Here is a 22,652-nt window from a genome sequence, read left to right as displayed (position 1 = left end):
CACTCTGTCTGTACTTAAACAGACACACACGTGAATGACCCGTGACCCAGCTTCAGACACACACACACACACACACATACACACACACACACACACACACACACACACACACACACACACACACACAGTGTTTAGCCCTCAGTGTCACAGGCTGTGGATTTAATATTGATTCCATAAAGTAGTTTCAGTGTAACATGTCACAGCAAGTTAATGTCAGAGCAGCGAGCCGGACGGAGAGAAGAGCAGCTAGCACGCAACGCTGTGGGAGAGAGAGAGGGGGGGGGGGAGAGAGAGAGAGAGCGTGAGAGAGAGAGAGAGAGAGAGAGAGAGGGAGGGAGTAAGAGAGAGAGAGAGAGAGAGAGAGAGGAAGGGAGGGAAGCAGATAGACAAAGTTGACGAGAGAAAGGGAGTAACAAAAGAAGAGTGTAAGGGAGAATTAAATGGGGAGAAGAGGGAGGAGACGTGGAGGAGGAGGAATGAAAAAAAAGGGAGAGAGAGCAGGATAAGAACAAAAATAATGAAGGGAGGTGAAGAGGTAGAGAAATTGGGGGGAAAGAAATCAAGATGAAGGGAGGATGAGGGAGAAAAGGAGGATTGGGAGAGAGAAAAGATGGGAAATGGAACAAGAAACAGGTGAGATTGGAGAAAAAGGGGGAGAGAAAGAGAAAGATAAGGATTGAACGATAGAGAGAAAAGGAAAAAGAGAGAAAGATGTGGGGACAAGAATAGAGGAGGAAGAAGAATGGGGAGAGAGAGGAGGGAAAAAGGGAAATGGGGGTGATGGAGGTGAGGATAGAGGAGAATGGGAGGATGAAGGGGAGGAAACAGGGAGGAGAGAGAGAGAGAGAGAGAGAGAGAGTTAGAGAGAGAGAGAGAGAGAGAGAGAGAGAGAGAGAGAGGGAGAGAGAGAGAGAAGTTAGAGAGAGAGAGAGAGAGTGTGTAGCTGATCCACAAACATAAAGACAAGTTTACAGATACACACAAACACACAGACACACACAGTGTTTGACCTTTCTGAGAAGTTTATCCAGGTCAAAGGTCAGAGGTCATGCCTAGTTCAACTGCACATCACATGACTCAGACTTGGTCTCTGTGTGTGTTTGTCTGTCTGTCTGTGTGTGTGTGTGTGTGTGTGTGTGTGTGTGTGTGTGTGTCTGTGTCTGTATCTGTATGTGTGTCTGTGAGTGTGTGTTTGTCTGTCTGTGTGTGTGTGTTTGTGTGTGTGTACTAACTTAATACAATCTGTAAACAGCAACACACTCTCTCTCGCTCTCTCTCTCTCTCTCCCTCTCTCTAACACTCTCTCTCTCTCTCTCAATCTCTCATCAATATAAGATCATGTGATAACAACTTAGCAGTTTAATAAATAAAATCTTTAATAAATCTGGTTTTCAGTGCAGGTCAGAAATCAGGATCTTTATCTACTGCCCCCCCCCCCCCCCACACACACACACACACACACACAGTAGCTTCTTCCTTCCCATCAGACCTTCTCTGATTGGACGGCAGCAGAAGGCCTGTGTCTCTCACTCAGTGGATCTCAGAGCTTCACTCTCGATCCTCTCGTAACTCGTTAATCAGTCTGTTAATTAAACTGAGATCAGCTGTGTTCACCTCTCAGCGCTGCGGAGTCGTTTCACACTGATCCTGAGTCAGATTCATCACTGAGGGCCTTTTCGTCACCAGCGCTGAGAACACAGTCTCTGTTTCTTCATAATTCATACTTCACACTGTTAAATGACTCACATGTCAGAGCTGCTCGACACCTGAACCGCAACCATGTGACACCTCAAACCACCCCCCCACCCGGCCGCCGCTCCTCCTTGATAATGATTAATTGTCGGGTCTTAAACTCAGCGCCGTTAGTTTTACAGGGAGGGGGGGGGGGGGGGGCTGCAGGTGCTAACAGCCGGAGCTAATTGAGCCGCGGAGCCAATTAGACTGACGGCGTTAAGGTGATGAGCTCATAAACCTGGAAGACCTGCAGAGACTCAGTGTGAGCTGCTCCTCATCTGCTAAGAGGAGGAGGAGCGAGCTGAGAGGGAGTTCAGATCCCTCAGGTGGGAGGAGGAGGAGGTGCTCGTCTGCAAAGACACGAGGAGGAGCGAGCTGAGGGGGAGCAGGTTCAGATCCCTCAGATGGGAGGAGGAGGAGCAAGCTGAGAGGGAGTTCAGATCCGTCAGGTGTGAGGAGGAGGAGTGAGCTGAGAGGGAGTTCAGATCTGTCAGGTGGGAGGAGGAGGAGGTGCTCGTCTGCAAAGACACGAGGAGGAGCGAGCTGAGTGGGAGTTCAGATCCGTCAGGTGGGAGGAGGAGGAGGTGCTCATCTGCAAAGACACGAGGAGGAGCGAGCTGAGTGGGAGTTCAGATCCGTCAGGTGGGAGGAGGAGGAGGAGCTCGTCTGCAAACACACGAGGAGGAGTGAGCTGAGAGGGAGTTCAGATCCGTCAGGTGGGAGGAGGAGGAGGTGCTCGTCTGCAAACACACGAGGAGGAGTGAGCTGAGAGGGAGTTCAGATCCGTCAGGTGGGAGGAGGAGGAGGTGCTCGTCTGCAAAGACACGAGGAGGAGCGAGCTGAGAGGGAGTTCAGATCCGTCAGGTGGGAGGAGGAGGAGGTGCTCGTCTGCAAAGACACGAGGAGGAGCGAGCTGAGAGGGAGCAGGTTCAGATCCCTCAGATGGGAGGAGGAGGAGCGAGCTGAGAGGGAGTTCAGATCCCTCAGGTGGAGGAGGAGGAGTGAGCTGAGGGGGAGCAGGTTCAGATCCCTCAGGTGTGAGGAGTGAGCTGAGAGGGAGTTCAGATGCCTCCGGTGGGAGGAGGAGGAGGAGCTCATCTGCAAAGACACGAGGAGGAGTGAGCTGAGAGGGAGCAGGTTCAGATCCCTCAGGTGGGAGCAGGAGGAGGTTTGTTCAAAGAGTTAGAGCTGTTTGAGTTCTCTAACCGAGGAAAGGAGCCTTGATGCTTCCTAACTTATCTCCTTCAACATAGGAAACATCAAACTCTCCTTTGAGAAAGGAAAGGACAGTTCACCACAACACAGACTTGGTGCCTGAGCTCTGCAGGGAAACACTTTCTCTACTTGCAGGCAACACAAACGCACAAAGGAAGCCTTCTCCTGCACACACACACACACAGCAGGTGGGATGAACACAAAGTTTGCACTCTGCCTCACAGACTGTTTCTAAGAAGCTCAGAAGGACATGTTGAAAATCTGTGACTCGTCTTCTTCTTGTTTCCTGCAACGAACATCACAACGTTTGTCTAACGATTGTGCTCCATGACACCTCCATGTCATCTGTGACCCTCCAATCACGACCCCCCCCCCCCCCCCACCCCACCCATCTCACCCTGGCCGGTTGCTAAGCGACAGGGCCCTTGTATAATTCATTTACTCGCTTCATGCAAATATGTGAACAATTAACCACTTCTGTTTGCATAATAGATTTGGGAAGGGGCGGGGCGGCGGGGGGGGGGGGGTATTTAACTCTCAGTTCATCTCATCCTGCCTGACGACACAAAGAGAGAGAGAGAGAGAGAGAGAGAGAGAGAGAGAGAGAGAGAGAGAGCATCAACCCTCTCATCAGGATCTGTGTAGCCTCACTACCTTCATTCTCTCTCTACTCGTTCACTCGTCATGGAGGAGAGAGGTGGAGCAGGGCTGCAAATTACCCCCGACTGCAACACACACACACTACACACACACACTACACACACACACTTGCTACAGTACAAAACACACACACGTGCACGCATGCAGAAATGTTGTAATTGCTACCCTGCGCTGGCGCTCAGCCTCCGCTCAGCAGCCATTGATGTGCAGATGAAGATGGCCGCCGCGTGTTTAGCGCTGAAAGAAAACCGTGTTTTGGTTGAGCTCTGTCAGCCGAACAGCTGGATTGCCATTTTTCACTCAAATTAGATTTCGGCTGAAGCACCGGCGCTGGGGGAAATTAAAAAAATTAAAGCACAAGAAGCAGAAGGAGCGAGACGCCACTCTCTCTCTTTCTGTCGTTTCACGTTCTCCATAATTTGGAACAAGAGGGTTCAGTGCAGGGTGCAGAGCAGAGTCAAGCTGCACCCCCCACCCCCACCCATCCATCCATCCATTCAACCATCCACCCCCCACCCCCCATCCACCCATCCATCCCTGGAAGAACACAAACATCTCAGGATGAAGAAGAGGAGCTGTGCACATTGTGTGTTCTCTGGAGCTCATGTGTGAAAGGTTCAGAGCCGGTGAAGGTCAGAGGAGGCAGATCTTCACTCCCAGTCCAGGAGGTCAGTCAGGTGACGTACAGGGTTTACAGGCAGGAAACACAGGGGCAGGAAATGGGCAGGACACTCCAAAGACAGGAAGTATGAGTGTTGTCTTCACAATAAAACAGGAAGTAATAAAAGCAATGACTGTGTCTGAAATCACTCAATAATCACTTCAAAGGGAGTTGTGATGTCTGTATATGAAAAAGTATATCTACCATCATGCATTGCAGCGGAGAGACGGGGGGAGGGGGGGGGGGGGGGTCAGGAACAAGGCTGACCTGTAAATACAAGCAGCTCATCTGAGGCTAACAAGTTTATTTACAATTAAAATGATCATTCTAAATTAATAACTTATACTAAGTGTAAAATAAGCATCGAAATTTATTGTTTGATTTTCCACCAACCGACTTCATCGTTGCGGTAGCCCCGCCCACTTCCACCAACATGAGCAGTCCGAGGCAGGAATCGAGTAACGATGGATCTTCAAATGTGATTTTCTGCACATTGAGCTGTACGAAGAAAAAATACACAATTTCTACAATACAACGCACATCAGGGTTAAAGTGTGTGTTTTCTGCACAAGCAGCAAAGTGTCTCATTAGTGTCAGGTGGTCCTCGCCACACGCCTTCAGGAGGCTGCGGCTCGGACGCAGGTCGTCCATCTCCAGTCCCATGAAGCTATTATTAATGTTGTCAGGCTTCACTGCGCCGCGATGCCCAATAGACACACTGCAGAGGAGTGTCCCTGTGGTGTGCACTGACCTGTGTCACACACACACACACAGACACACACACACACACCTCAGTGACAGCAGACATAATCACAGGTAAGATGACACGGTGACGACGCCCTCCATCAGAGCTGTAAAGGAAACGGAGATGAAGTTTTTCTTTTCTTTAATAAATGATAGTTGGAGACTTGCCCTCCGCCCCCTCGGAGAGCTGCCAGTTCAATTCCCACCTGACACGACACCTTTGACCATATGGAATAAGCCACTTAATCATATGGATGTCACTCTCAGCGGCAGGTGGAAACCACACGTCTGCAACAACAGCTTTTCAGTCGGGCCGGAGAAAAGAGAATTCAGGACATCTTCAGAAAAACCTTTTAAATTCTCACTCTTAAATCTCAGCGAATGCAAAGATTAAAAAATGCAGATTCAGACGCTTCCATGTGACGTGTCCCCGGTGACGTCCTGACGTCAACACCGTGAGACGAGAGGATGATCGTGATCACGTCTCGACCGAGAGACTGAGAGACATCAAGTCACCGCTTCACCGGAGCATCACATCACCACAACACAACCTGACTCACAATCTCCTACGACAACTCTTCTGTAAAGTCTAGGATTTCGGTTGTGAAGTAAAAATCATCAAACCTGATACAGAAGAGACAAAGAATATGTTTCTTTGTTCCTGCATGGCCCAAATATCGACTGTAAATAAAAATGGACGACATGACAGCTCCCAAAGTGAAGCCAAAATGACCCAATCGCCCCCTGGTGGCAGGGTTGGTATAGATCATCTCCTTTCTGATTTTACATCACAATTAGCTCGAGTAGAATTTTTTCTGTATGTATATGAAAAGCCAATTACTGTAAAAGAAGATGGATGATCTGACAACATGCAATCTGGATCGCCCCCTGGTGGCTGACTGGAGTATAGCTCATAAACCCTCCTCCTCCATGTTAGCAGAAGGAACATCAGGTTGTATAAATGTTTGTTAAAGATGTTTCTGTCATTTCAGGTCGTTCTTTTCTCTCTGATGTTTGTTCAAGTGTTTCTGATCAGTTTGGTTTGAATCCGTTATTTGATGATATAAAATCAGGCTGAGACGTGATGATTGACAGCTGAGACTGACTCCTGATTGGTTGAGAGGTTGTATGGGCGGGACTTTGAAACAACTAACTAATAATTACAACAACAAACTAGTGACAGCATTTACACACCGTGATTATAAAAACATTTTTTGAGGCGTCTTGACATTTTTTTAAGAGCACAAATCTATAACCAGATGCATCATGGGAAACTACAGAATATCTCCATGTCCCGTCTCATCACTCCGACGACAAACTGCTGCTTTCTGGTTTAGATTCTTTAAGTATTTTGATTTCTTGCTGCTGGAAGATGATTTTCTGTTTATTCTTTCTCACTGTGGCTAAACCTCATGGGTCAGGTTGCAGCGTGCAGACCCAGCAGCGGCCGGCAGGTGGCAGCAGACAACAGAGAACGAAGCACAGAGACCCGGCAGCTTGAAAACTGTTCATCTATTCATTCATCGCTTCAATCTACCTTCAATATTATGAGACCGTAACCATTTATTTTCATATTTTAAATTAAATAGGTTATTAACATAAAAAATATTAAAATACATACTACATAATGCAAGCATAAATAAAAAGTCCATGTTTTGTTTTAATGTTATAGTAGAACATATTTATCAATAGATTTAATACTATGATAATGTACATTTTTGCATGTAAATATGTAAAAATTAATGTAAACATTATAGAACCACTACAAATATTTAAAAGTAATGTCAAACGTAAACAGAAAAATAAACATTCCGTTTTTTATTTAAATTTTCATTCAGCTTCAGTGATTTATTGTTGTTTTCTTCTCTTTTGAAGCAGTTTTTAACTTTAAAAACGTGATGTGCAAATGAAGCTTATTATTATCATATATTACACTTATAATTGTTGATTTAAAAATTATTATTTTAATAATATTACCACAACAATTTCAACATATTTCTCAAACCTCAAGAAATAAATGCTAAACGTTATGTTAGTATAGTTTTATAGATCAATTAAACCCATATGAAGACTAATAAATAAAAAGTCTTATTATTAATATTATATGTTTAAATATATAAGAAATCTACATATAAAATCTAAAACTTTATATGTAAACATGTATTTTATAACTATCATGTTTGGTTCTAGCAGAAATAAAAACATTTAAACACCAACTGGTTCTTGTGTCTTTGTGTAAATATAAGAACGTTAGAGTTTGATATATTATCACAGTAGACGTGCACAAGCTGTGTAACATTAATAATGGAATTAATCCCAGATGTTGTGTGTCGTGAGTTTCCTGTGAGACATCAGCTTGTGTTGTATTGTGTTGTATTGAGAAGCTCCTCCATCGTTTACTTGTGTGTTTACAGTCGCTCGCTGTTTGTTCCCTTTACTTTTACAACAAACAACAACGAAGCCCTCGGGCGGCTGCTGTCAGCGGGTTGGTAGTTCAGACGTCCAATTACCACACAGCACCGACCCTCAGCCAATTATTACCCCACACACGCACACAGCACACAGCACACACACAACACAGACACACACACACAGAGAGAGAGAGAGAGAGAGAGAGAGAGAGAGAGAGAGAGAGAGAGAGAGAGAGAGAGAGAGAGAGAGAGAGTCTATTATCATCTCTCTTTATGTGACGGCACTGAACAACAAGAATTATACACCTTAATTAACCAGCCAACATGTCAGTGTATCTAAAATAACTACTGACACACACACACACAAACACACACACACACACACACACACACACACACACACACACACACTGTAAAATACACAGTCAAATACACTAAACACATTACTCTGTAAAAACACTTCAAATCTAACTGCCTTGAATAAATACTATCTATCCTTATATATTTAATTATATATTTATACATAGTTATATATATATATATATTCATATATACATATATTTAATATATATTTTGGAACTTTATTTTCAGTCACCGATAGTCTTGATCTTTGACCTTTGGCTACAAAAAGATAGATAGATAGATAGATAGATAGATAGATAGATGGATGGATAGATAGATAGATAGATGGATGGATAGATAGATAGATAGATAGATAGATATAAAGATAGATAGATGGATAGATAGATATAAAGATAGATAGATAGATAGATAGATATAAAGATAGATAGATGGATAGATATAAAGAAAGATGGATTTATCATCTCCCTCCTCCTGCTGCCTCAGGTGACCCTGAACCATCTGTGTCTTCTCCTCTGGGAGATGAAGGTGAATTAACGAGTTGCCTCATGTTTCAAGTTGAAGCTCTGCAGGTTTTAATTAAACCTCAACGCTGCTCATGAAGTTTCACTGGAACCACACAGTTTCTTTAATATGATGAATCTCTGACACATTTTCTTTTCGGAGATGATGATTCCAACCTGAACATTGATTTTTACTTTAATCATAAACTCATGTAGTGATCTGATGTTTCCAGGGCCTTGAACTAGAAGTGGTATGAGCGCATGCTGAGGTTTAATATAATTGAAAATAAAGCAAAGGGCATCGTTTCTTGTTCTCTGTCATGTTTCTGTTCTTCTGAAAGGAGAAGCAGCGCCGCCTACTACACAACTACAGAAGTCCAAAAAGCACATGAAGCAGATTTTGGTTCCACTGAACTGAAACAAGTCAATTTTTGAAAACATATTTTTTCTTCTTTCCTCTTTTCCCATCTTCTCTGCTGATTAATGAGTTTCTCTCTATTACGTTCAAGGAGGTTATGTTTTCACCCCAGTCTGCTACTTTCAGAACGTTGTTTAACATTTGTACATATTAATGGATCTTTTGTTTCACTGATACATGAGTAAAACACTATGAGACATCCAACAATCTATAAATGTATATTTTTTCACCTTCATTTTTATCACATGAGGCCACTTCCTACTTCCTTCTTCCTCCACCTCCTTATTTCTCCTCACTCGCTTTCTTCCTCCATTTCATTCTCTGCGATATAATTGGTCTCAGTGTTTTTTTTCTGGTCGTATGCTTCATTAATTATCACAGCAATCAGATCAGGGACAATATGGCTTTATTTGTTCCTGTGGGAGTGTGTGTGTGTGTGTGTGTGTGTGTGTGTGTAGACAGGTGATATTCACATGCATGCTACATACAGCTGAGCACTTTTATGGCTCATTATAAGCTCTAACAAGGCTTCAGTAGCCGTATGTGTGGAGCCCACTGGGAGCTGCTGTGAACACCTTTTCTCACAGGGCAGCTGAACACACACACACACACACACACACACACACACACACACACACAAGTAAAGAAAACAATTATAGACCGTCAGTCTGTGTACAAGCTGGATTTCCTAAGTCTGCAAACATTTTTTGAATTCTCTTTTGTTTTCTTTCTGCGACACCACAAACTCCTGAATGTCACCAAATGACTGAGTACATGCTGCTGCCACTATAGAACTTGTAACTTGTGTATTTATACTCAGAGTACTCCTGAGAGATGTGTATCGCAGCTATATGTGACATCGACTGTCTCCACTCTCAATGCACAAGTCTGTTGATATCATTATTTTCAGCTGCATCAGCATTATGTTGTTATATCAGATGAATATCAGCGGAACATCCTCAGTCAACCACACAGCTAGGAAAGAGATGTCATGACTACACAGGATTTACTCCAGGGGCCAAACATATGTGAGAAATACGAGGGGACCCAAAGTAGAGCCTTGGGGGACACCACAAACCTATAGGGGAGAACAAGAGGAGAGGTTAAGGTTTACAGAGAAGGTAGACAGATAGATATTAGATAGATAATAAAAAGATATTAGATACAAAATAAATAGATTATAGATAGATAGAGGGACAGAGGGACAGACAGAGGGACAGAGGGACAGACAGAGGGACAGACAGACATATGATTTTATTGTACAAACACGCTATCAACTGTGCCGTTGAAGCTGCAGCACTCTCTCTCCTTGAGTCTGGCGATCAAGTGCTTACTAATGAGCCTCCACACACACACACACACACACACTAGCACACACACAAGGCTACAAACAACACACACATACACATTCACAGCTGTACCTTAGTCCTGAGTTATATGTTGTGCAATAGTAGTAGTAGATTTGACGTTGGCTAATTAATAATAATCATGAAAAATGATTATTAAAATAAAAATGATTTATTAAAAATAATTAAAAATTATAAAGCTATTAATTAAGAATAGTAAAATAATTAATTAGAAATGATACGGTTATCAATTAATAATGGTTAAATAATTAATGAAAACAATAAAATGATCAATTAAGAATGAAACAATCTGTAATTATTGCTTATCGTTGCGGGGCACCACCCTGGTTACAGGGACCAACAAGTCAATCTTTAAATATCAGTCTCAAGTGACATACGTTATATTAATAATCTCAATATTCAATATTAATGATTATATAATAAACAATGAAGGGTTTTAAGTTCGAGCACAGGCTATAGTAATCCAGCTGTATTCACATACATATGTACAAATAATCACAGAAATACAAATACTTTAATTACAAAAGTATTTATTAAAGGGAAATAAAGTTAATGTTATTTCCATGATTCTTCATTTAACAAACTCCAATATTTCAAAGATGGCAACAGCAGCAGCACTTATCACAATGGTCACACATGTAATACTGAGTATCTACTGGTGTGTGTGTGTGGTCGTGTGTGTCTGCCTGTCTGTGTCTCTATGTGTGTGTGTGTGTGTGTGTGTCTAAGAAAGAGAAAGGGGAGTGGCTATGGCGTAATGACAAGATCACGTGGTGACGTAGTCTGGCCAGGATCAAGATGTTACGTTCAAGTACTTTCAAGATGGAGGTTTATGACCCCGGTGACGACATGAGGTCGAAGACAAGATGGCGGTCGGTCGCCTGTTACACAAAGGAACTTTTAGACAAAGAGATTTCTTATCTCCTGGTTCTGGCGCCGAATGGCGTCGAGATGAATTTAGGCTCTTTTAGTCAAGATTTATCTGTGTAACATGAAATGTATAAGTGTAGGTCGGGACGTGTGTAAAAACAGGTTTAGGAGAAAAGAGAGAGAAACATCGTCTGAGACCAGCTACAGTGACTTCACCACTCAGTACACAAATTAGAGTTGTGCACCGATCTTTTAACAGGTTAAGTCTCTGCAAACTTAGTCGGATGATAACAGTGCTGCCGGAGGCTCTCTGTCACGGCGCGAGGCACTTTAAAACATTCGACAAAGTAAACAAGGAACCGGAAGTGACGCATCGTTTCCTCGTGTTACACGGCTAAAAACAGATCAGCGATCTGCAAACAAACATACAATCAAATAAATGACACGCTAAGTATTTAAACTAGTCTCTGCCCAGACAATAAAGCCTCTTACTGTGACCTTCGCGGTGTTGCTTGCGCGTGGCGCGCGGATTTTCGGGAAGTCCAGTGAATCTCGTTGTTGAACCTCAGGATGCCTGCACGAACGGCGGATTCCTGGAAAACAATGAGTGAAGTCCTGACCTCTTAAGCGGGGCTCCGGTGGGTCACATGGTTACAACGGAGGTCAGTGCTGGGCCGAATAGAGCGAATTTCTCTTGCTCTTGGAACGGTATTTAAACGTCGTTCGTCTTCTTCGACGGGATTCTTCTTCGTCCTTCTGCGACAGAATGATGCTTTGTCCTGCAGGGATTAACAGCTGTGGCGCTGTTGTGGGGATTGTGAAAAAGAAAGACTCTGAGCTCGGCCTGCGAGCGAGTTCCTGTGTGCGGCCTTTTCAAGTTAAAAATAAAAATAGTCCTATCAAAATAAAACATCGACTGAATAAAGAAATAAAAGAAAATGGAATCAAAGATGAAAAATAAAACAAACTTTTGTTAAAGTTGCCCCCTTTAGAGCTGGGACATCTGGAGACCCGGAAGGGCCCTGGTCAAAGTCCTTAGCAGGGAGAAATGTTTTTTTGTTTTTGTTTTTGGGGTTCCAGGGCTTTTAAATTACCCGAGAGGTCCTCCTCCTTCAGGAGTTTGTCATAGGACATCGGCCAATTGAATTGTCAGGAATCGATCTGAGTGGGCGGGGCTTAGAACTCAGTGGGGGTTCCAAGGCATTCCCAGAACATTTTCCACCACCAGGGGGGAGACTCTTGGGCCTGCTGGAGAATGTTTTCCCTCCAAAAGTTTAACAACCCTTTGTTTAACCTCTTCAGGCCCAGCAGGGACCATCTACACATCTTTGTGTAGATGGTCAGTTCACTCTGGGCTCTGGCCCTACATATATCACATGAAAACATGTAGATAAATAAATAGAAGACATGACAATGGTTGTGGCCTACACCCCTGCTGACGGCCACCGGATGGAGAAGTTGGTTTTCTCCATCCGTTGCTGGGCTCAGCTCGGGGGGGTGAGCTCGGAGTAGAGCTGCTTCTCATGAAAAGGGAGAGAGGAGGTTCAGGCATTTTATCAGGAGGTCTTCTTGGTGCTTTACATCCCATTTGGCTGAGGAATGGTTCAGGATGGAGGAGGAGCTGGAAAGTGTTGCTGGGAAGTTGGAAATCTATAAAACCCTCTTTTAATTTTCTGACATTGTGACAATTTGTTTGCACTTTGCTTCTTTCTCTTTAATGTGACTTCAGCTCTGCAGTTTCGTCACAGACTTCCCCCTCCCCCGCACTTCCTGTTCATATTCAACCTTCACTTTCACCGACCTCTGAATTAGACCATGAGGCTGATTTTTACATCTCAGTGAAGTTCATGGAGCTGTGACTGACTGACTGTCTGTTTTCAGCTTCACCTGGAGACTCAATGGCTTCCAGATCAGAAGAAGATCTCTGCTGTCCCGTCTGCCATGATGTCTTCAGAGATCCTGTCATTCTGTCATGTAGCCACAGCTTCTGTAAAGACTGTGTGGAGAGCTGGTGGAAAGAGAAAGAAGTAAAAGAGTGTCCACTTTGTAAGAGAAGATCTTCAAGGTCAGAACCACCTTGTAACCTGGCGTTAAAGAACCTGTGTGAGAGCTTCTTACAGGAGAGAGATCAGAGCTCTTCACCTGCTCTCTGCAGTCTGCACTCAGAGAGACCCATCGATGAAGCTGCACAACAACACAAGAAGCAGCTTCAGGAAACTCTGGAGCCCTTGAAGGAGAAGTTACAGAGTTTTGAACGTGTTAAAGTAGAGTTTGAACAAACAGCAGAACACATTAAGGTCCAGGCCGGACTCACAGAGACGCAGATCAAGGAGCAGTTTAAAAAGCTTCATCAGTTTCTGGAGGAGGAAGAGGAGGCCAGGATGGATGCACTGAGGGAGGAAGAGGAGCTGAAGAGTCGGATGATGAAGGAGAAGATTGAGGCTCTGAGCAGAGACATAACGTCTCTTTCAGTCACAATCAGAACCACAGAGGACGAGCTGAGAGCTGAAGACGTCTCGTTCCTGCTCAACTACAAGGCTGCAGTGAAACGAGTCCAGCAGCGCCCCCTGCTGGATGATCCACAGCTGGCCTCAGGAGCTCTGATAGACAAGGCCAAACATCTGGGCAACCTGAGCTTCAACATCTGGAACAAGATGAAGGACGAGGTCTCCTACAGTCCTGTGGTTCTGGACCCAAACTCTGCTCATCCAGTACTCGTCCTGTCTGAAGATCTGACCAGTTTGAGACGAGGAGAGAGACAGAAGCTTCCTGACAATCCAGAGAGGTTTGATCAATATGCCTCAGTCCTGGGATGTGAGGGTTTTAACTCAGGGACTCACAGCTGGGACGTCCTGGTTGGAGACAGTCCACACTGGTACCTGGGTGTAAGAGCAGAGTCTGTCCAGAGGAAGGGAGAAGAACAGTCTGGATACTGGAGAATGAGGTTCTATGAAGGTAAATACACAACAGATTCACCATCAGCATCATCTGATCTCTCTGTGAAGAAGATCCAGAGGATCAGAGTGAAACTGGACTGGAACAGAAGAAAACTGTCGTTCTCTGATCTTGATAGTAACAAACACATTCACACCTTCATACAAACTTTCACTCAGAAGATGTTTCCATACTTTAGCACTAGAGATCACATGAAGCTGTTACCTGTGAAAGTCTCTGTGACTCTGGATCAGAGCCGTTAGAGATAAAGATTTTATTCATCATGTTGTAACGATCTGACAGTTTAGATTTTGTGAAGTGATCTCTGTTTTGTGTTTTAAGTTGTTGTTGTATGTGTGCAGTCGGTTTCTGTTTCCTGTTTTATTTTGTATTCTCTGTTCCTTGTGGGTTGTTTCTGTCTTCACTTCCTGTCTTGGTGATTGTTCATCTACCCTCTGTCGTCCATGGTGCTGTTCTGTGTTCCTGTCCTGCCTTGTCCTGATCCCCTGAGCCTCTTCACCTTGAACCCCTCTCGTAAGCTTCCTTGGGTTTTTGTTTAGTTAGAGTTTAGTTTAGTTCCTTTTACATTAAATACGTTTTTTGTTAAACATGTCTGCATCTGGGTCCATCTCCTTCCACAAACCGTGACACATGTTTATTTCTTCAAGAGAAATCTGCTGAATTTAAAAGTTAAACTCGTTATTCTAAAGCTTTGTTTATTTCTCCTTTTACTTCTCACTCATTTTTATTTCTCCTGTCGACTTTTCCACGTGTGTAAAAAGATTTGATTATTTTCTGAACTTTATCTTTGGTTTGTTTTTTACTTTCATGGAAAAAGTTTTCTATCATTTAGATTTTTTGTGGATCCATGAAGTCGAGCAAACTGATGAAGATCCACATAAAAACACATTTATCAATAACAGCTGATCATTGTTCACATTCAACAAACTTTATTAAAACTCACACATGAGACATGATTCATGTTTAATCACATAAAGTCTGTTCACATATGAAATAATCCAACATGTATGAACATTTGTCTGTTTGATGTGATGAAGCCAAAATGATTCTGTCTGTAAAAGTGTTTATTCAACAGCAGCCGAGTGATGTGATTTTAATATTGTGATAAAAATAATAAAAACTATCAAACAGAAACAGAGTTCTGACCTTTTTTAAGTTGAAATGTAAATATAACATTATCTGTCATTAAGTAGGATTCAACACTCAGATAGTTTCAGGTTTTTAAATTGAGTTATAAATACGTTTATTCATGAATTATTACTTATTTAAACGTGGGGAGCTAATAGTTGTGAACAATAGTTGGGCCTACATGTGAAGACTGTCCTCTGCAGGAGGAGGAGGTTCCTCTCCCTGCTCCAGGTTCATGAACTGGTTACATAACTGGGGTAATTCCATGAGGCCTATGCACAGTGTCGGCGTGTTTGTTTATCCTAAATAAGAGATGAGCCGGACGGGTCTAATTCAAGTATTTATTAAGAAGTAATGAAAGTTTCACAGGCATAGCTATGGGCATTCATGCACAGCCTCGGCTAAATCAGTTAGAACAGGGTAATCAATAATCGTGCCAAACAGAAGGCGTTTGTAATAATTATAACAGTAGGTATAATGTGATAGGTTCTAATAATGGAGGCATGTCACCGCAAATCAATCTGGTTCTCCCTTGTTGGTGCACAGGCTAGTCCCACGCCTCTTGGCACTGGAACCAGGAAGTGACAAGAAGCCACTCCCAGTCACGCTCCTACTCTGATAGGTGCTGGGCAACTCTCCCTACTCTGACAGTTCTATGTTGTGTTTCATAAACTAGCCTTGAGTGAAGAATGTTGTGTTCCTGCTCTATCGGCTGTAACAACTAAACCATAACAATGTCACTCAGACCTTTTTTCAAGGTGTGAGACTGACCAGCGTTGTGACACACACACATTTCTAGCTAATTTCAAAATTAAACATTAAGAAGAAAAAGGTTATTCTTAATAATTTGTGTGAAGGCCTAATATCTGGCACACACGGCTCCTGCCCCCCCCCCTCCTTTCATTTGTTTAGAGTTCTGTTTCCATAATCCTCTTCACTCACAGACACCCAGAGAAGACAGGATTTTAAAATCCCAACAACAGGACTGTTGACTTCTATTCATGTGATGTTTTATGAATTGGATTTGTGTAGTTGTGATATTTAGTAATACGTTATTTGAAAGCTAATGTTAGTTCTGTGATGATCTTCGTAGAATCAGACTCTTTCTTTACATGCAACCAACTACTTCCTCTGACCGGCTCCAACACCTCACACACTCCTCTCCCCAAACACACACCTGTGATCTCAGGGTCTTCTGTCTTCATAGTGGCCAGCCGCCATTTTGAAACCTCACACACTCACGCACACAATGACATTGTGTCCATTTGTTTGCACTTTGCTTCTGTCTCTTTAATGTGACTTCAGCTCTGCACTTACGTCACAGACCCCCCCCCCCCCCCCGACACAAACCTCTTCCTGACAAAGTTAATATTTTATCATAACTTATCTTTAATTTAACAGAACAACCTCTGAACATTGAACACTGATCAGATCACGATCATATTCAAGCAGCTATTTTACAACCAAGTCTCTTGTCTGTGTGAGCTTGTTGCTGCCAAATTACTTTTGACCAGTTATCAAATCCAAGGCTTGAATTACTTTTTACAATCGTGTCCTGAGGTTGTGTCTTTCCTTCTGCGTCGTGAATTATTTTTAAGACACTTCACTTACAATGTCCAAATGTTTTTATTGTCTGCCCAGCAACAGCCACACAGAAAACTGCACTATTGTTTTTTCTTAAGGGGGATATATATAATTTAGCTTTATACATTCTATTTTCTATTTACAATTGTGATATTATATTTTATATTATTTTATTCGATATTGCTCTACTTGTAATATACTGAGCATTGCTAAGAGAGCCTGTGACCCAAGCATTTCATTGCCAGCGACTGCTTCATGTAATTATTGTGCATATGACAATAACCTCTTGAATCTTGAACCTTCAGACTCTTTTCTCCAAACTGACCACCAGCATCTGCAGCTGTGGAAACTAAACAGTGACTGTCATGAAGCTGCTGTGTGCTCATCTCCTGTACAAAATGCATTGTGTTACTTAGCTTCCAGCTAACAAACACAATGTTCACCAAGCATGCTAACAGTACATGTGCAGACACACCTCTTCATCACAAGCAGGTTTACACAAATACAATAATTGGCAACAAAACCAACTAACATGAAATCATTAAAACAACATTATATAACATGTACAATAACTTTTGATGTTATTTAAAACATAAAACTAACAAAAGTCAGAGGAGCGACGGAAGTGCGTAGCTTCCGAAGGGAGTCCAGGGCAAAGAGGAGGAGTCAGAGCTGTGGGAATTTCCTGTTATTCAATATATAGCTCAACAACAAAATACTACTACTACATTCAGCCCCACTGTTTTGCACCTCATGACAACATGACCCCTCTCGCCCACAAGATATAAGTTATAACTTTGTTTTCCCGTATACAGCCTCTACAGGTACAACTGTGCATTTCCCTTACTAACCATATAAACCAGCCGAACCAGTTAAGAAACTCTCCAACTAAGGATCAGGATGAACACGAGGTGATCAGTCACACACTCAACCGTGGGAAAACTGCCAAATACACATTCTAAGGCTATTGAATAAACACAGTGTCAGTAAGGTGGACCTAATATAACAAACAACTGCAACCCAACAACAAAGTCATGCTCCCCTCAGAATCCCCATGTTCCATTTTTATTAATCTGTTTAACTACAGAAACATTGTTCACCATAATAAAAAAAATCCCTTTGTGTCTACATCGTCTGGATAAATCTGTTTACTGGTCTAACTGGTCTTAGGGAATTCCTAGTGTCCTGCTCCCTTAACCTAGACACAGTTGTAGATTCACCTTCCACTGCGGAGGCAGAGGACAAGAGCACAGGACACAAGACATTTACGACAGGACAGGAGACGAGGTATTGACAACAAGCATTAAGACAATAGACTGACAAGGGGAAGCACAGATACTTTTATACACACAGGGAAGGCAGGGGCAATTTGAACACAAATGGAACACATGAGGACTGGTGCAGACAATCACAAAGACAGGAAGTGAAGAAAGAAAACACACTAGGAGCAGAAACTACAAAATAAAACAGGAAACAGAACACAGGGAGAGGGAAATCATGAGACACTGAAACAACTCATGAACAAACATAAACACAGTGATAACCATGAAACATGAGGTAATAATTAAACTGAAAACACTCGGAAAAATAAACACTCAAAAGACAAAACCATTACACTGTCATTAAGTAGGATTTAACACTCAGATAGTTTCAGGTTTTTAAATTGAGTTATATATACGTTTATTCATGAATTATTACTTATTTAAACGTTGGGACCGAACAGTTTTGAACAATAGTTGGGCCTTCATGTGAAGACAAAGCCTGAGACCACATGTCTTCTTTGTTCTGGAGACAAAGGTGAGCTTCAGATGCACAACAACAGGAGCCACAACCAGCAAGACCAGCTCACTGGACTTTAAACAGCTCCTCAAAAAGGACCTTTCCCCCTTTTCACTTCTAACAGTATTGAATGACAAGCCTAGCTCCCCATTACATTAGTTATCAAAAGGAAGGTGTTCCTGTTGTTATGCACCAAGCTGATTGGGCCATGTTCAGGGTTTCCATTGTACAGGCAGAAGACAGGAAGTGGAGTCAGAGGAGGTTTAGGCATTTTCATCAGGAGGTCTCCTTGGTGCTTTATGTCCCATTTGACTGAGGAATGGCTCAGGATGGAGGAGGAGCTGGAAAGTGTTGCTGGAAAGTTGGAAATCTATAAAAAAACTCTTTTCATTTTCTGACATTGTGACCATTTGTTTGCACTTTGCTTCTGTCTCAATAATAAGACTTCAGCTCTGCAGTTACATCCCCCCCCTTCACACACACGTCCTGTTAATATTTAACTTTTGCAGAACTACTTCTGAACATTGAACACTGAGCAGATAACGATCATATTCAAGCAGCTATTTCACAACCAAGTCTCTTGTCTGTGTGAGTTTGTTGCTGCCAAATGACTTTTGACCAGTTATCAAATCCAAGGCTTGAATTACTTTTTACAATCGTGTCCTGACACACCAGAATATGTACAGTGAATGTATTTCACATGAACCTTTGATGTTGCACAGGCAGATGAATCAGGCAGTTAAGAGTTAAAGTGTTAGAGTTCAGTCCATAAGGGGGGGGCAGAGTTTTCACTGGCAGCAGAGCTGCTTGTACATTTGTTTCAGGTTTTACAGGTTTTATCATCCAGCATCTCAAGCTCCACCCTCTCCTGACACACCAGAGAAACCAGGAAGCATCTGTTCCTCCCTGAAGAGACGCAGGCTGAAAACCAGACGATCACATTCACCTTCCAAACCAAACTGAACCAAACCAGACCAAACGTCCTGAGTGAGTCCAGCTACAGGAGAGAAGAGTCAAACTACAACCTGCCGACGCTCCACACACTGACCGTGAGTTTAACAAACACCTCGACTCAGAGGGGAAGTGAACCTCAGTGAAGTTCATGGAGCTGTGACTGACTGACTGTCTGTTTTCAGCTTCACCTGGAGACTCAATGGCTTCCAGATCAGAAGAGGATCTCTGCTGTCCCGTCTGCCATGATGTCTTCAGAGATCCTGTTCTTCTGTCATGTAGCCACAGCTTCTGTAGAGACTGTGTGAAGAGCTGGTGGAAAGACAAAGAAGTAAAAGAGTGTCCACTTTGTAAGAGAAGATCTTCAAAGTCTGTACCACCTTGTAACCTGGTGTTAAAGAACCTGTGTGAGACCTTCTTACAGGAGAGAGATCAGAGCTCTTCACCTGCTCTCTGCAGTCTGCACTCAAAGAAACTCAGACTCTTCTGTCTGGACCATCAGCAGCCAGTGTGTGGCATCTGCAGAGATTCAGAAAAACACATCAACCACAGATTCAGACCCATCGATGAAGCTGCACCACAACACAAGAAGCAGCTTCAGGGAACTCTGGAGCCCTTGAAGAAGAAGTTACAGAGTTTTGAACGTGTTAAAGTAAAGTTTGAACAAACAGCAGAACACATTAAGGTCCAGGCCGGACTCACAGAGACGCAGATCAAGAAGCAGTTTAAAAAACTTCATCAGTTTCTGGAGGAGGAAGAGGAGGCCAGGATGGCTGCACTGAGGGAGGAAGAGGAGCAGAAGAGTCGGATGATGAAGAAGAAGATTGAGGCTCTGAGCAGAGACATAACGTCTCTTTCAGACACAATCAGAACCACAGAGGACGAGCTGAGAGCTGAAGACGTCTCGTTCCTGCTCAACTACAAGGCTGCAGTGAAACGAGTCCAGCAGCGCCCCCTGCTGGATGATCCACAGCTGGCCTCAGGAGCTCTGATAGACAAGGCCAAACATCTGGGCAACCTGAGCTTCAACATCTGGAACAAGATGAAGGACATGGTCTCCTACAGTCCTGTGGTTCTGGACCCAAACTCTGCTAATCCAAGACTCGTCCTGTCTGAAGATCTGACCAGTTTGAGACTAGGAAAGAAACAGAAGCTTCCTGACAATCCAGAGAGGATTGATCAATACGCCTCAGTCCTGGGATCTGAGGGTTTTAACTCAGGGACTCACAGCTGGGACGTCCTGGTTGGAGACAGTACAAACTGGTCACTGGGTGTAAGAGCAGAGTCTGTCCAGAGGAAGGGAAACGATCTGTCTGGATACTGGAGAATAAGGTTCTATGAAGGTAAATACTCAGCACTGTCACCATCAGGATCACCTGTTCTCTCTGTGCAGAAGATCCAGAGGATCAGAGTGAAACTGGACTGGAACAGAGGAGAAGTGTCGTTCTCTGATCCTGATACTAACAAACACATTCACACATTCACACAAACTTTCACTCAGAAGATGTTTCCATCCTTTAGCACTGGAGATCCCTTGAAGCTGTTACCTGTGAAAGTCTCTGTGACTCTGGATCAGAGCAGTTAGAGATGAAGATTTTATTAATCATGTTTATTTCTTCAAGAGAAATCTGCTGAATTTAAAAGTTAAACTCGTTATTCTAAAGCTTTGTTTATTTCTCCTTTTACTTCTCACTCATTTTTATTTCTCCTGTCGATTTTTCCAAGAGTCTAAAAAGATTTGATTATTTTCTGATCTTTATCTTTGGTTTGTTTTTTTACTTTCATGGAAAATGTTTTCTATCATTTAGATTTTGTGTGGATCCATGAAGTCGAGCAAACTGATGAAGATCCACATAAAAACACATTAATCAATAACAGCTGATCATTGTTCACATTCAAAAAACTTTATTAAAACTCACACATGAGACATGATTCATGTTTAATCACATAAAGTCTGTTCACATATGAAATAATCCAACATATATGAACATTTGTCTGTTTGATGTGATGAAGCCAAAATGATTCTGTCTGTAAAAGTGTTTATTCAACAGCAGCCTAGTGATGTGATTTTAATATTGTGATTAAAATAATAAAAACTATGAAACAGAAACAGAGTTCTGACCTTTTTTAAGTTGAAATGTAACTTTAACATTATCTGTCATAAGTAGGATTTAACACTCAGATAGTTTCAGGTTTTTAAATTGAGTTATAAATATGTTTATTCATGAATTATTACTTATTGAAATTTTCACTTCACTCTCTCACAAATTATCAAGCAAACCTGAGCTGATTCGGAAACACTGAATACTTAGTTATGGTCATGTCAGTGAAGCACATAAGACGAGGAGAGAGAAAGAGGGGGGGGGGGGGGGGGTGAGCGAGCAGCAGTAATTGGCCTGATGTTGTTTTGGAGGCAGATGAGAACAGAGTTAACGAGCTGAGCCTCCAGCTCCAATTAAACAACAAGCTGCAGACGTGGACCGAGGAGAGGTGCTGCAATTAAACACACACACAGACACACACACACACACACACACACCACACACACACAGACACATACAGCCACACACACACACACACACACACACACACACACACACACAGTTTCAGATGAAGCTTCAGTTCTTCAGTTGCTCACTGGAGTTTTTTTCTCTATTGTTTCTGAACGTTAATCAAAATGTAAACATCAGAAAACGACTCATAGTCCTGCAGCAGGATGAAAACCTTTTCAAAATAAAAGTCATGTGTTACATTCTCAGAATCGATAGTTTTTTTCCAAACCATCAAATAATGGACAGAAACTAATTTGTCAGAGTGCTGTGGGAGGAGCCTGTCATTGATGTTGACTTTACAGCAGCCGATTACACCGAATGTGCGTCACGCCCCCTTGTGGCAGAGGTCAAGTTAACCGGCAGCTCAACATGGAACATGCCGGTGGCACTTTGGCTTCACTTTTAGGAGCCATCTTGACGTCCATCTTTAATTACAGTCACTGACTTCTGTGGCCACTAGAGGGCCACATGTTGTTTTGAGTAACGTGTCATCGTTGACATTGTCAGAGGTCAAAGGTCAAAGGAGACAAACTTCTTAAAACAAAGGAAGTCAATGTTTATATTTTTTCAGGATTATCCAGACGCTCTGAATCAAAGCATCTGGAAACTTCTCAGCTCAGTTTGATTCTTTGACTGTTTCCTCATTACGTCAGTGAACCCCCCCCCCCCGCCCCCCCCCCCCCCCCCAACCTGAGGACGACTGAGAGCTCTAATTATTACTGCAGCTGTGTATAAAGGTGTGTGTGTGTGTGTGTGTGTG

At 42.8% G+C, this 22,652-nt stretch overlaps 3 protein-coding genes across 4 annotated transcripts in view; all 3 read left to right on the top strand.

The window, feature by feature from the left end:
• LOC128450549 (E3 ubiquitin-protein ligase TRIM35-like) overlaps window positions 1-15,032 on the top strand; it is a 377,361-nt gene extending 362,329 nt beyond the window's left edge. Inside the window, exon 2 of the mRNA XM_053434072.1 lies at window positions 14,716-15,032. The gene's annotated coding sequence lies outside the window, so the exon portion shown is untranslated. The remainder of the gene's footprint in view (window positions 1-14,715) is intronic.
• LOC128450548 (zinc-binding protein A33-like) overlaps window positions 1-21,450 on the top strand; it is a 383,902-nt gene extending 362,452 nt beyond the window's left edge. The window contains exons 3-4 of one of the 2 annotated variants that reach the window (XM_053434070.1): window positions 19,214-19,438; window positions 19,526-21,450. In XM_053434070.1, coding sequence (XP_053290045.1) covers window positions 19,543-20,925 — 1,383 coding nt within the window. In that variant the 5' untranslated portion in view covers window positions 19,214-19,438; window positions 19,526-19,542 and the 3' untranslated portion in view covers window positions 20,926-21,450. Of the gene's footprint in view, window positions 1-19,190; window positions 19,439-19,525 lie in introns of both variants that reach the window. The other variant, XM_053434071.1, reaches the window with a different exon arrangement.
• On the top strand, window positions 12,709-15,032 carry LOC128450550 (E3 ubiquitin-protein ligase TRIM35-like). Its single transcript, XM_053434073.1, has one exon. The coding sequence runs from the start codon at window positions 12,842-12,844 to the stop codon at window positions 14,138-14,140; it is 1,299 nt and encodes a 432-aa protein (XP_053290048.1). The 5' UTR covers window positions 12,709-12,841; the 3' UTR covers window positions 14,141-15,032.
• Window positions 21,451-22,652: the final 1,202 nt, after the last annotated feature.

Source organism: Pleuronectes platessa, chromosome 11 (genome assembly GCF_947347685.1).
Source record: "Pleuronectes platessa chromosome 11, fPlePla1.1, whole genome shotgun sequence".
NCBI lineage: Eukaryota > Metazoa > Chordata > Actinopteri > Pleuronectiformes > Pleuronectidae > Pleuronectes > Pleuronectes platessa.
Note: the sequence above shows the minus strand (reverse complement) of the source record. Positions and strands in the feature narration are given on the sequence as shown.

Bases quoted from the DNA above. Each gene is read 5' to 3' on its own strand.
- LOC128450550 (XM_053434073.1), top strand. From the start codon at position 12,842: ATGGCTTCCAGATCAGAAGAAGATCTCTGCTGTCCCGTCTGCCATGAT.